Genomic DNA, 14,563 nt, shown 5'->3' on the forward strand with positions numbered 1-14,563 from the left:
TCTTACTCTTCCTGTTAACTAATTCCTCCCTTCTTGCTTCTCTGCTTTGGTTAATAGCACCTTCATTTCCCAGTTACACAAAGCCTCCCAGACCCTCATGTTCCCAATCTTCAAATCAATTGTTAGACCTTGTAGATTCAATTTCTTGAAAGAAGCTGAGATGTAGTATAGAGTAGTGGTTACTATCAAACCAGAATTCCCAGTTCCATTACATAATATCTGTGTACCCTTAGGGCAGTGATTTAACCTCTGTGCCTCAGTTGTCCCATCTGTCAGGTGGGAATAGTAATGGTCCCTATATTACAAAATAGTCATGAGTTTACATTTGCTAAAGCACTTGAAAGAACACTAGGTGCATTGTGTCATCTGTCTACTATTTTTATCTCTTCCACCCAGAGCCTTCCAATTCCACCATGGCCTGCACTTCATTCTCACCCTGAATGCCCTAGTTCAGATCTTCACTGAGGCTCTCCCTTAGCTCCTAACTGTTCCTCCCTCTCCTAGCTGTTCTTGCTGCGTGCTAGATAGAGCTTCCTAAAGAACAGCTTTGGTCACCCGCCACATTTTTCCATAACCTCTGCTACCGAGCTGCCACCATTTCCCACCAGAATGACTGAAATAGTTCCCCATCTGGTTGCATTGAATCTACTTGTGTTTTTCTAATCACCTCCATACTCTTGTCACATCTGGTCTTGTCACGTCTCTGTTTAAAACACTTCAGTGGACTCCCTGTGCTCCTGGAATAATTGTAGTCACAGCCTTGCTACTCAAAGTGTGTCCCTGGAGCTTGTTAGAAATGCAGATTCTTGGTTCCCATCCCAGACCTACTGGCGTCTGAATCTGCATTTTAACAAGATCGCCATTAAAGTTTGAGAAGCCTTGTTCTTCAAGGCCCCAGATGGTCTGGCCTTCTTTCTTCAACAGCCTCCTCCTCCTCTACTTCTCTCCTTGCTCACTGTGCCTCATTGTGTTCTGGCCTCTCTGGTCTCCATTAGGTCCCTCCAATGTCTCAGGCTCCTCCTCACCACAGGGCCTGGTACCTGTGCTTCCCACAACCTGGGATGCTCTGCCCATTATCCTTTTGTTTTTGTCTGGCTAGTTCCTTCAAGCCTCAGCTCAACTGTCATTCTCTCAAAGAAGTCCTTCTCGACTCCTAAGACCAGGCCAGATCGCCTTATTATTCAGTTGCACAGCATTTTGTGCTTTTCCTCTAGAACACTGAATGCAATTTGTAATTATATATTTATTTGTGTGAATATTTAATGAATGTGCATCTCTCCCCCTAGACCACAACTCTATGAAGACAGAAACCACGTTTATTTTGCTCATCTTTGTAGTCCTCAGAATCTAGTATGGTGCCTGGGATATTATAAGTACTTAATAACCACCTTTGTTCATTCATTTAACAGATATTTATTGTGCACCTACTATATGCCATTCACTAGATGCTGGATATATAGATGCTGGATATTAAGGAGGAAAGCCAGGGGTGCCTGGTGACTTGTTCAGTTAAGCTTCTGACTTCGGCTCAGGTCATGATCTCAGGGTTTGTGAATTCGAGCCCCACGTCAGGCTCTGTGCTGATAGCTCAGAGCCTGGAGCCTGCTTTGGATTGTATGCCTCCCTCTGTCTCTGCCCCTCCTCCACTCACACTATGTCTCTTTCTCAAAAGTAAATAAATATTAAAAAGAAAAAGGAAAACCACACAGTTTCTGCTCTCATTACAGTTTAGTAGGGGGAAACAGGCAATCAAATAATCACAAATAAATATAATATTACAATGAGGTAAATACTATGAAGCAAAGGTACAGAATGCCATGAACATTCAGGAAGGCTGGTCAGAGATGTTTTCCAACTGCCACTACTGAATATAAAAACCATAAAATTCAACATGTATTTTTCTTTTATAGAACAGCTTTATTGAGATTTAATTCACATAGCATACGATTCACTCATTTAAACTGTACCTGTCAATGGCCTCTAGCATATTCATAGAGTTGTACAATCATCACCACAAGTTTTAAAATGTTTTCATTTCCTCAAAGAAACCCTTCTGCCTTTAGCCATCACTCCCATCCTCCCCAGCCCCTCACAACCACTAATCTACTTCCTGGCTCTATAAATTTGTCAATTCTGGACATTTCATGTAAATAAGATCACCTAAAATGTGACTTTTTGTGACTGGCTTCTTTCACTTAGCATAATATTTTCTTTCTTTTTTTCTTTTTTATTTCAGAGACAGAGAGTGTGTGTGTGAGCAGGGGAGAGGAGTAGGAGGGGGGAAAGAGAGAGAGGAAGAGGGAGAGAGAGAGAATCTCAAACACTTTTTATGTTCAACACAGAGCCTGATGCGGGGCTCGCTCCCATGACCCTGGGATCATGACCTGAGTCAAAATCAGGAGTTCAACACTCAACCGACTGAGCCACCCTGGCACCCCAGCATAATATATTCAAAATTTATCTATGCTGTATAATTTATAAACACCCCATTTCTTTTTGTTGCTAAATAATATTCCATTGTACCATGTATTTTTCTTAGCACATCCAGAAACCGGATGCCATTCCACTGTATTCACCATAGCCAAACAAATTCAGTCATGTTTCTAGAAAAAGGTGACAGTAAGTAAATGTTGGCTGAAATTTACAAGGGTGGCAGCCATGTGTAGAAAGCTTCTTTTCATGAGTGACTTTATTCACTGAGCTCTCTTAGTCTGTTTAGTATTCTGACTCACAAACGGAAGTGATTCTATTTTGGCATTCTTTCTCTCGCACTTAGTTCTTTGGTCTCTACTGACTTGCTGCGTTAAACTATGCAAGTTACTTAAACTCTGTTTATTTAACTCCTGCATGCTCTGTAAAATGAGCCCAGTCCAGCCTGTTTGTTGGCCAAAACTGTTTGGAGACAATTTTTCATGTGATATGCATCATCAGCTCCCACAGAAGGCAAAAGGAATTTGATGTGTGGGGGTAGTCTGGGATCCAGTCCAAAGTTAGTGCTCATCTGGAAGAAATATGGAAGTTTGATACTTGCTCACTGGCCTTTTAGTTGTACTCACTTATTGCTTTCCCTCTAAGGAAGTTTGTAAATCTTTATCTCTTATGCATTTTCTATATAAGGTGAGATAAGATTTTAAAAAAAAGAGAGATGGTAATGGAAAAAGCCCTCTGACATTCTTAATTGGCCAGCTGTGAACCAAAGAGAGTAATTCGTCTCACCTCGCTTTATGACCTGCAGAAGGATTACCCATGGTATTTAGTATTCTAATTTTCCCCCTTGAGATTGTCTTTGCCAGACCCCATTTTGGGATGTAAAATCCAATTAGATTAAAATTATCACTCATCTTCTTACCCAATGCTCTGTGCTGGGTGCGGAGGAGGCTGCAAAAAGGAAGAAAATGAATCCTTCTTTCAAAGAGCTCACAGTCTAATGGAGAGATAAGGAGCGGTACCTAAGGCAGAATGAGCTAAGTGCCAAGGGGAGTAAAAACCTAAATGCTCAGGGAACAGAAACAAGAGAAGGGATTATTGCTAGGAGTAACAGTCATGGTTATGTGGAGAAGATAATCTGAGTTGTGTCTTAGAGAACAGTTAGAACTTTTAAAGGGGACGTAGGAAATAGTAGGTGAACTTTCCAAATGGACTTCCCTGGGGGTGGGGGAATTGCACAGCAAGACTCTGGTGTGAAGGGCAGTTGTGAAAAATAAACCTGAAAAAGTAGGTTGTAGGCCTCGAATACTGGCCTGGGAAGTCTGTTCTTGATAATTTAAGCGAAAGAAAGTCAACGAAGGTCTTCGGCAGGGTGTACCTCAAAAGTGCACTTGAGGACAGGCAACCTGGCAAGAGGGCGAAGGACGGATTGGCAAGAGGAGAGACTTCAGGCTGGGAGACCAAACCGGTGGATGCTGAGCCGAGGTAGGGAGGATGGAACGGAGGTGACAACCTCTGAGCTGTAGGTATGTTGAAAACTAGGGGCAGACAGAATAGGACACAACTCCCTCCAGAGGCAGGGCCTAGGAGGAGTCAAAGTCGTAGCCACACCCTCAAGTGACGTCAGGCGGCCGGCTGCGCATCCGATTGGCTACTCTGGCCTCCAGTCCTAGGAGAAGGCGGTGCCCAGCCCCGGCCCCCTCCAGGCTTGGAGCGAGGCGGGCACCCGCGGAGAGTCCCGGCAGCCCCGCGCCAGGCGCGGCCAGGACTTCGGGCACTGCAGCCAGGGTCACGCAGCAGAGGTAGGCAGATGGAGAGGGCCCGGAGCTGAGGGGCGAGCCCAGCGGCTCGGATGCCCGGGATCCCCGCCCCCTCGAGAGCCCGCCGTCCCGGGGGGCTTGCCGGGCGGCCGTTGGGGGCGGCGTGCAGAGCCGGCGGGCGGGGACCAGGGCGGTGGAGCCGGCTGGAGCAGGATGGAGCGGGACTCGCCCCCGCGCCTGCCGCCGCAGCCCCGGCACTCGGCATCGCCCCCTCGCTGCCTCCAGGACTGGGGTCTCGGCCGAGGTTGGTGGCCGCCGGCTCCTCGCCCCCTGGTCTCCCGTGACATTTTGTTTGAAAACGCGGGGTTGGGTGTGTGGCGCGGCGGGGGCTGTTCTGGGGGGGGGGGGTGCAGCCGGCGCCCCCGCGTCCCTGCCCCAGGGGCCCGAGCAGCTAGGGATGCTGCTGCTCGGCCTCGGCTTCCTGGGAGCCGCGCTGTGATCTCTTGGGTGAAACTTCCCAAAAGTTGCAAGAACCCCTCGAGTTGCCGGGATGTCAAAGTGCCCTTGGGTGACCTACTACGAAACGGCGCTGGCCCTGAAGTTATTAGACCACTTTTTAAAAGACGGAACATCCGAGCCCTCGATTTTGATGTGCGAAAATCTGTGGAAAGAGCGAGTTGAACGATTTACGCGTCAGAGCTCTGGTGCTGTGCTACCTGCAGGTCACTGCTCTCTTTGTGAAAATGCCCGTCGCAAGCCTCTACCGCACCGCCGCGTGGGTCCCCGAGGAGCAGTGGGGTGGGGAGCACGGCTGCTCCTGGCAGGGCCAACGATGGACAGGCGTAGCCCAAGTGGGGCTGGTTGGTGGTCAGGAGCCTTCTTAAACAAGGCAAGCCTCAGTGTGGTCAAGAAAGACATCCTTTCTGCTTTGGAAGAGAAATAGTTACCTGGCCAAGTTAAGCCGTCCCTTAAGAGGAGCGAATTAAAGAATGTGAGTGGCTAACCCTGAGCTTCATCAGGATAAGCCTCAATAGATGAATTCTTACTTTTTTTTTTTTTTTTCTTTCTCTTTTGGGATTTGGAAGAGAAACAGGAAGTCAGAGATTCGGAGAAAAGAGCATTCACTCCATAATTGTAAACAGTTTATTTTGTGTCAGTAAATATTTCCAAAAGTCATGGGGGTGGGGGGTGGCTTTTGGAAAACCAAGATTTTTTTCCCGTGCACCGCAGTGAAGATAGGTTACTTGAAAATTCAAAATCTAGAAATGTTAATTTATTTAGCAAGTGGTTATACCTCCCAAAGCTGTACAGTTCTATAAAATCAATGGTAATGGAAAAGAATGGTGGATGTTGTTCAAAGTTCGAATCTTTACTCAAGATGGTGCATTAACACAACAGTTACTTTATACTAACGGAAATTACAGAATGAAATGAGGAAATCAGGTGTCTAGACCTCTTGGTGGACCATTAGCCAGCCAATCTGTAGTTTTGAATTTTTTTAAATTATGATCCTATTAGTAGGGAATGTAGACATTAGATGCCAATTCAGTAATATTATTAAGGTTCTGCTACTTCGTTGTAAAATATGTAATTAGCATAACTAAAGACATAAATAGGTATGTTTAATTTGGAATTTATTTATCATGTCATTTTCATAGCAAAGTAGTCTTGGGTAAGATATATGTATGAACTTGCCATATTTGAGGTTAGTTAACATTTACCTCTAAATTATTTGAGTTAACGGTAGAATTCTTGACAGGGATAGCTACAAACAATGGATCATTAAATTTGTAAATGTTGAGTTAATATACATCCACACAAATTGTTACTTTTTAAAAAATCATTTTTATTCTTTAATTTTGGAGTGGGGAAGATCTTTCTAAAGTACAAAACAAAACTCAGATTGCATGAGGAAAATGATTGTTACACTTTACCACATATTTAAATAAATTTTTTTCTTTGTGTGTATCACAAACAAGTTTTAAAAGACAACAAATGTATGGGGAACAATTGTGCAAATAAATGTGTAATAAGAATATTTGTATCTGTATTACTTCTTGTTAAAATTTTTATTTACTTTTATTTGAATAAAGTTGACACAATGTTACATTAGTTTCAGGTGTACAACGTTGTGATTCAACAGCTCTATAAAACTTATTTTTCTTTACTCATTTGTAAATAATTGCTTTTTAAAATTGAAGTATAATTAGTGAACCATAAAATTTACTCCTTTAAAGTGTACATATCAGCGACTTTTAGTATATTCACAAGGTTGTGCAACTATCAGCACTAATTCTAGAATAATTTTGATCATTCAAAAAAGAAACCCCAAACTATTAGCTGTTGATCACCATTGCCCTTTCTTCACAGCCTTTGGCAACCACTAACTTACTTTCTGTCTCTTTGGATTTACCTGTGTTGTGTAAATGGAATCATACAATATGTGGCCTTTTATTCAGGCTTCTTTCACTTGGCATCTAGGATAATTTTCATAGCATGTATTAGTACTTTATTCCTTTTTTGTGGCTGCATAATATTCCTTTATACAGATATACCACATTTTGTTTATCCATTCCTCTGATGATGGACACTTGGATTGTTTCCACTTTTTGGCTATTTGAATAATGCTGCTGTGAACATTTGTGTATAAGTTTTGGTGTGAACTTATGTATTCAGTTCTCTCGGGTATATAGTTAGTCAGCATTGGAGTTGCTGGCTCATATGGTAACTTCATGTTAAAACTTTTGAGGAACTGTTAAACTATTTTCCAAAGCAACTATACCATTTTTACATTCCCAATAGCAAAGTATGAGGGTTCTAATTTCTCACATCCTCACTCACACTTGTTATTATGGCTTTATTATTTTAAACATCCTGTTTGGTGTGCAGTGGTTGTCATGATTTTAATTTGCATTTTCACTTATAGCTAATGATGTTGAACATCTTTTCATGGCTTTTTGGCCATTTGTATATCTTCTTTAGAGAACTGTCTATTTAGATCCTTTGCCTACTTTTTAATTGTTTTGTTTTGTATTGTTGAGTTGTAAGAGTTCTTTATATATTCTGGATAAAAGTGTCTGATATACATGATTTGCAAATATTTTTCTTCCTTCTGTGGCTTATCTTTTCACTTTCTTGATGGTGTCTTTTGAAATAAAAGTTTTTAATGTTGATTAAGTCCAATTTATCTATTTTCTTTTTGATTACTCGTGTTTTAGATGTCAACTCAAAGAAACTTGACTAATTTAAGGTCACAAGATTTATGCCTATCTTTTGTTCTAAGAGTTTTAGAGCGTTGGCTCTTACATTTATCTTTGATCCATTTTGAGTTAGTTTTTTATATGTTGTGATGGAGGGGTCCAAATTCATTCTTTTGCATGTGGATATCCAGTTGTCTAGCACCATTGTTGAAAAGACTCTTCTTTCCCCATTGAACGATTTTGGTACCTTTGTCAAAAATCAGCTGACTATAGGGGTACCTGGGTGGCTCAGTTGGTTTTGAGCATCTGACTCTTGATTTTGGCTCAGGTCATGATCCCAGGGTTGTAGAATCAAGCCCTGCATCCGGCTCCGTGCTGAGTTGGAGCCTGCTTGGGGATTCTCTCCTCTCTCTCTCTCTTTCTCTCTCCCTCACTGCCCCTCTCCCCCACTCACATTCTCTCTTTCTTTCAAATAAAAAAAAATCAGTTAACTATAAATTTGAGGTTTTATTTCTGGACTCTTAATTTTATTCCACTGATCATATGTCTGTCTTTATGGCAATACCATACAGTTTTGACTACAGTAACTTTGTAGTAATTTTTGAAATTGAGACATAGGAGTCCTACAACTTCTTAAGATTTTTTTAGCTATTCTGGATCCCTTAAATTTCCATATGAATTTAGGATCAGATTGCCATTTTTGCCCAAAAATGCAGTTGGAATTTTGAGAGGGATTGAATGTATGTATCCTTTTGCAAGTATTGGCATCTTGACAATATTAAGTCTTCTAATCCATGAACATGAGATGTCTTTCATTTATTTGGGTTTAATTTCTCTCAGTGTTGTTTTGTGATTTTCAGAGTGCAAGTTTTGCACTTCTTTTGTTAAATTTGTTCCTAAGCATTTAGTTCTTTTGATGCTATTGTACATAGAATATATTCTTGATTTCATTTTTGATTTTTTTTTTTTTGCTAATGTGTAGAAAAACAATTGATATGGTTGATTGTATATTGATCTGGTTTCCTGAAACCTTGCTGAACTCAAGTAGTTCTAATAGATTTTTTGTGAATTCCTTAGAATTTTCTGTACGCAAGATCATGACATCTGAAAATAGAGATTTGGTTTTCTTTTTTTTTTTTCAAGTTTATTTATTTCGAGAGAGAAAGCATGAGAGAGAGAGAGAGAGAGCATGAATAGGGGAGGTGCAGAGAGAGAGAGAAAGAGAGTGAGAGAGAGAGAATCCCAAGCAGGCTCCATGCCATCAGCGCAGAGCCCGATGCAGGGTTCAAACTCACAAACCAAGAGATCATGACCGAAGCTGAAACCAAGAGTTGGATGCTTAACTGTATGAGCCACCCAGGCGTGCCTAGGTTTAGTTTTCAAACTGGATTCTTTTTATTTTATTTTCTGGCCCTGACTAGAACCGCTAGTACAGTGTTGAACAGAAGTGGCAAAGCAGACATCCTTGTATTATTTCTGGTCTTCGGCAGATCAGTCATTTATTATTAAGTATGATGTTAGCTGTGGGCTTTTCCTAAGTGCTTTTTATCAGGCTGAAGAAGTTCCCTTCTATCGCTAGCTTATTGAATGTTTTTATTATGAAAGGGTGTTGAATTTTGTCAGATTTTTTTTCCTACATTGATTGAAATGATCATGTGGTTTTGGTCTGTTACTCTATTAATATGGTTCACTGTATTGATTGATTTTTATCTGTTGAAAAATATCTGCCTTTAGGTTATTTTTTTTTTTTTGCCTTTATGCTATTTTTAGAACTGTAGAAATTTTTAGTAGAACATACACAAGTTATTTTAATTGTAGGGAAACTTACCAGCATGAATTAGACTCTTCTTGCTTAACAATGTTTCTACATTTCTCTGCAAGGTACAAGTGATTCAACACTTAACAGTGTCTGTTTCAGGACAGCTTTTTATTTTATAATTTTTAGTCCATATGTTTTTTTCCTTGTCCATTCTAAAGCTAAGGAGGAAAGAACTGAAGTAGCAGAATTGAGAAAAAGCTTGCGACTGACAAAGTGCATTGTCTACTCGTAAATCATTGACAGTAAATGCTAATGTGGGTGATAAGTGTCATTAACAAGGCTAATATCCTTAGGAAAAAACAGACAACAATGGTATGAGGCTTCTATAAAAACAAAGAAATTAAAAGAGAATGATGTCCAGTTTTACAATTATAAATTTCCCTTAAATTATGGCCAGAACTTAGGAGCATCTGGAGGCTTTGAGATGGTTGGGGGGCTCAATAAAGTTGTAGCCTTTGTAGAGCAACTCTGCTTTTATTTATTTCTAAGTTATTGAATGATAATGTCAGTATGAATATGAAAATTGGTTTAAGCATAAAACAATATTTCTACTAGGAAAATAGTCTTCTGTGGGTTTTTAGCAACACAAAGTTTTTAAAAACTGGTATGGGATGAGGAAGTGTTGTATTACACTCAATAGTGAGAAAATCAACTTGGATAATATGTGAGGGAGACATATTTTTAGAAAACGAAGGAATAGTACACTTCAACTGCAGATCTATCCTGGGGTTCTGAGAGTTTTGCTCTCACGTATATGCCGAGACTAGGGCTTGGCTCCTTGAGATCCATTCCTAATACAGATTTTATCTGTTCATAGCAAGGGCAATTCAGAAATATATCATCAGGCCATTTATTCAAATGACCTGGTGAAACATTAACATTTAAAACATTATTTATGAATCTCAGAACCAGAAAAAATGAGTCGTTTTTTTGCACTTCAAAATTTCTAGACCAGTTCCCTTGCTGGAGTGTAGTGCTTCTCCCTGGGATTAATCTCCCCAAAGGAAAGCTAATATTATGGGAAACACTGATTCCAGATGTACTTAATGTAGGTGATTACAAATTCATATTTATATCTTTTCTCTTCTTGGACCAAAAAAAAAGTATTATACAAATGTATGCAAGGTCATAATACTTTGCCTGGTTAAATATGCCAAAGGATTTTTGGCTTAAAAGGTATTTTGGATCTAGGATTTAGATTTAGATTTTAGATTTTAGGATGATGATAAGTAATAATTGTAATGTAAATCTAACTTATAATTGTAGCACTGGTAATGAAGTTTCTCAAACCTAAGAAACTATCATGGTACCAATTGAATCAAATTGTGATAGTTCTGTAAACCTAGGAGTGGGGTAAATTTTTGAGCTGGAAGATTAAAACAATGTGTTATCTATTGGGCACAGCTAAAATAATACTACTTCTCTGTGTTCCGATGGTGCTATTATACTGTCCATAGTGCTATTAAAAATAACAGTATTTAATTTGTTCCTCACAACGTACTCATGAAGAACAATGGTTTGTTATTATCAGTGTCCTGCTTTTTCTAGATTGGATAATCTGAGACACGGAAAGGATATGTTATATAAGAAGACTGAATAACACACTGGGCCTCCAACCCTGACCTCTGTCTCCCACTAAGTTTCTTCCATGAGCTATATAACCAGTTATGGAATTTGTCTTAGAATTCAAAAATTTGTATGTGATGACATCATTAGATGGTAACGTGAATATGTATACAGGATGACGTAATGAATTATCCTGAATGCTCATGGGTTATATGCCATTTATGCTTTCTTTTCTAGAATAAAGATGGCAGAGCTTACTGAGACAGAAGGACCAGTAGATTGGAAAGAACGATGTGTGGCTCTGGAGTCCCAGCTCATGAAATTTAGAGTTCAAGCAAGCAAGATAAGAGAGCTTTTAGCTGAGAAGGTATGGTTTTCTCTCCAACCCTTGTTACTAAACATCACCTGTTTGGGGCATATTTCATTTACATTAAATAATTGCAGTACTTTTGGGGGGTAAACATTTTTAAAATAAAGAACATATTTAATTTTTTGTCAGGGCTTTAAAGCTATTTTTGAAATATTCTTTTGCCAATTTTTAGAGGGAATGGAACATTAAGCCAAAAAACATTTCTTTGCAGAACTAGTGGAATATGTAAGAGTTGTGTTTATTTGATGAATGTGGAGTTCATTCAGTCCATATAGAAAAGCTATAATTTATTTGATTTTACTAGAGGAGTATGACAGCATTTTAATTTACTAAATGTTTAAGAAAATCATGTTTAAAGTGGTTATAGAAGAATGTTCCCTATGAATAGTAACAGATGTTTATAGTGTATTTGAAAGTATGCACCCATTTAAGAATTTGTATTGACTTAACCCTATATTGCTAAACTATTGCCTGGGCTGGAATTGAGTTTAATATAATTACATGCTTCTCTTAATAGTTCTAGTCATGTAATTAAAATTTCATCTATGTCACAGGAATTTTTTTTGCATATATGTATATAAAACCCATGGATTAATTCATTCATTTGTTCGTTCATTCAACAAATATTCACTGAGGGCTCATTTTGTGCCAGGCAGTCTTCTGAATGCTAAAATTACATCTGTGAACAAGAAAACTCATATTCCTGTTTGCAGGGAATCTGGATTCTACACCTGTAGTGTCCAATATAGCAACCACTAGCCATAAATAACCACTGAGCACTTGAAATGAGGCTAGGACAAATTGAGGTGTGTTGGAAATGTAAAATACACCTGGATTTCAAAGATTTAGTATGAAAAAAAGAATGTGAAATGTCTTAGCAATAATTTTTATATTGGTTACATGCTGAAATAACATTTTGTATATTAGATTAAATAGAAAATATTAAAATTAATGACATCTATTTCTTTTTACTTTTATATTTATTTCTTTTTTTAAGAATTATTTACATTTTGGGGTGCCTGGGTGGCTCAGTCGGTTAAGCATTCAGCTTTGGCTCAGGTCATGATCTCGTGGTTTGTGAGTTCGAGCGCCTCGTCGGGCTCTGTGCTGACGGCTCAGAGCCGGGACCTGCTTCGAATTCTGTGTCTCCCTCTCTCTCTGTCCCTCCCCTGCTCACACTCTGTCTCTCTCTGTCTCAAAAATAAATAAACACTAAAAAAATTTTTAAAAAGAATTGTTTATTTATTTGTAACATATACAAAAATTTAATTCCAGTGCAGTTGAATAATTTCTAGTGTACAATATAGTAATCCAACGGTTCCATACCTTACTCAGTGCCCACCGAGACAAGTACACTCCTAATCCCCTTCACCTATTTTATTCACTCCCCCACCCACTTCCTCTCTGTTTGTTCTCTATAGTTAAGAGTCTGTGTGTGTGTGTGTGTGTGTGTGTGTGTGTGTGTGTGTGTGTCTTTTTTTCTTTGTTCATTTGTTTTGCTTTTTAAATTCCATATATGAGTGAAATCATATGGTATTTGTTTTTCTCTGACTGGCTAATTTCACTTAGCATAATATTTTCCAGATCCATCCATGTTGTTGCAAATGGCAAGATTTCAATCCTTTTTATGGCTGAATAATATTTCATTGTATATGCATACGACATCTTTTATATCCATTCATCTATTGATGGACACTTGGGCTGCTTCCATAGTTTGGCTTTTGTAAATAATGCTGCAATAAACATAGGGATGCATATATCACTTTGAATTCGTGTTTTCATATTCTGTAAGGTAAATACCCAGTAGTGAGATTATTGGGACATAGGATAGTCCTATTTTTAATTTTTTGAGGACTCTCCATACTGTTTTCCACAGTGGCTGCACCAGTTTGCATTTCCATCAACAGTGCACAAGGATTCCTTTTTCTCCACATCCTTGCCAATGCTTGTTGTTTCATATGGTTTTGGTTTTAGCCATTCTGATATGATGACTCACATTATATTTCTATTTGACAGTGCTGTCTAGATGGTTAGATAAATGATATCACTGGTCATCCATAACTAATCAGAAGAACTTACAGGTGGTTTCTTAAACACTTGTCTGCATTATCCTTCGAGACTGGTAAATGCATCACATCTTCAAAAAAGATCTTGAGGCACCTGGATAGATCAGTTGGTTAAGTGGTTAAGATCAGCCTTGATTTCGGCTCAGGTCATGATCTCACCTTTGTGAGATTGAGCCCCAAGTCAGGCTCCAGGCTGGGCATGGAGCCTGCTTAAGATTCTCTCGCTTGCTTGCCCTCTGCCCCTCCCCTACTCATGCATACTCTCACCCTCTCTCAAAGAAACACAAAAAAAAACAAAACCAAAACAAACAAACAAAAACCTTAAAAAAAGATGTTAAATCTTCCTTCCATCGCTGGCTGAGAATCTCTCTCTCTTTTTTTTTTAAAGATTTTATTTTTATAAGTAATCCCTGCGCCCAATGTGGAGCTCGAACTCACGACTCCGAGATCAAGAGTTGCATGCTCCACCATCTGAGCCAGCCAGGCGCCCGCTGAGAATCTCTTAGCACAGAAGTTTTTTGGTATTTTGTTTTTGGCACAGATGTATTCTAATAAAATTCAGGAAAACATCATTCAGTTTAAACTTTCATATATATATCATCTTAAATTTTTGTGCTTCAACATCTTTTAGGTGGAAAGATTAAAATTATTCTATTCACTTTGGGTCAAAGGACGACCCAGTAATGCTTTGTGGAGTAAATCTCCAGTATCAATTTGCTTTATTTACCACTATTAGAATAAAAATTATAATCTGATAAAAAATTCCAGTTTGAATATCTCCCAAGTTAGGGAAGCTTATTCTAACTCAAAGTTAGTGACTCATGCTTAGTCTTTTGTTCCTCTCTCTATGAAAATCATTTCCAAGACTGTGCTGATTTATTTCGTATTTTCAGCAATCCCAGCCACTCCATACGGTGATTTTGTTAAGATCACCAATTATATCCTTGCTGCTAAACCTCATGGACACTTTCCAGGTGTTGTCTTATTGGCCTGTTAGCAATTAGCACACTGTTGACCACAGCCTCCTTCAAGTTTTCTTGATTCCCTTGACTTCTGTATTCTCTGGGTTTCTTTGTAAACTAAACAGGAGTTATGTTTATTTGGGTTTTAATGAATTGACCTTTAAGTTCTAATTTTATGGCAACATTTGTCCTTTAGAAGGCATGTTGCAACAAATTTCTTTATGAGTGCCGTTTTTCAAATTTTAAAAGTGTCATGTTTTCTGTAAGTACATTTACATATAGACTTTTGGTTGTTAGTTTATGTTATTAGGGTTTATTTTTTCTTTGTCAGTGAATGAATATTGAGAGGAATATTATTTCAAAATTGCTCTTGTAGTCATGGTTTCTTTCTCT

The 14,563-nt window shown here is 38.9% G+C and overlaps 1 protein-coding gene across 6 annotated transcripts in view; it reads left to right on the plus strand.

Moving 5' to 3' along the window:
• Positions 1-4,117: 4,117 nt before the first annotated feature.
• The window catches only part of PLEKHH2 (pleckstrin homology, MyTH4 and FERM domain containing H2), a 113,125-nt gene continuing 102,679 nt past the window's right edge, over positions 4,118-14,563 (plus strand). For all 6 annotated transcript variants that reach the window (XR_008417828.1, XR_002084660.2, XR_002084673.2 and 3 more), the window contains exons 1-2: positions 4,118-4,229; positions 11,010-11,139. Coding sequence is in view for 3 of the 6 variants with exons in the window: in XM_019465138.2 (XP_019320683.2) it covers positions 11,017-11,139 (123 nt within the window). In the remaining 3 variants the exon portion in view is untranslated. The remainder of the gene's footprint in view (positions 4,230-11,009; positions 11,140-14,563) is intronic.

This window comes from Panthera pardus, unplaced genomic scaffold, assembly GCF_024362965.1.
Source record: "Panthera pardus isolate Hobbes unplaced genomic scaffold, ASM2436296v1 HiC_scaffold_25, whole genome shotgun sequence".
In the NCBI taxonomy this organism is placed as follows: Eukaryota; Metazoa; Chordata; class Mammalia; order Carnivora; family Felidae; genus Panthera; species Panthera pardus.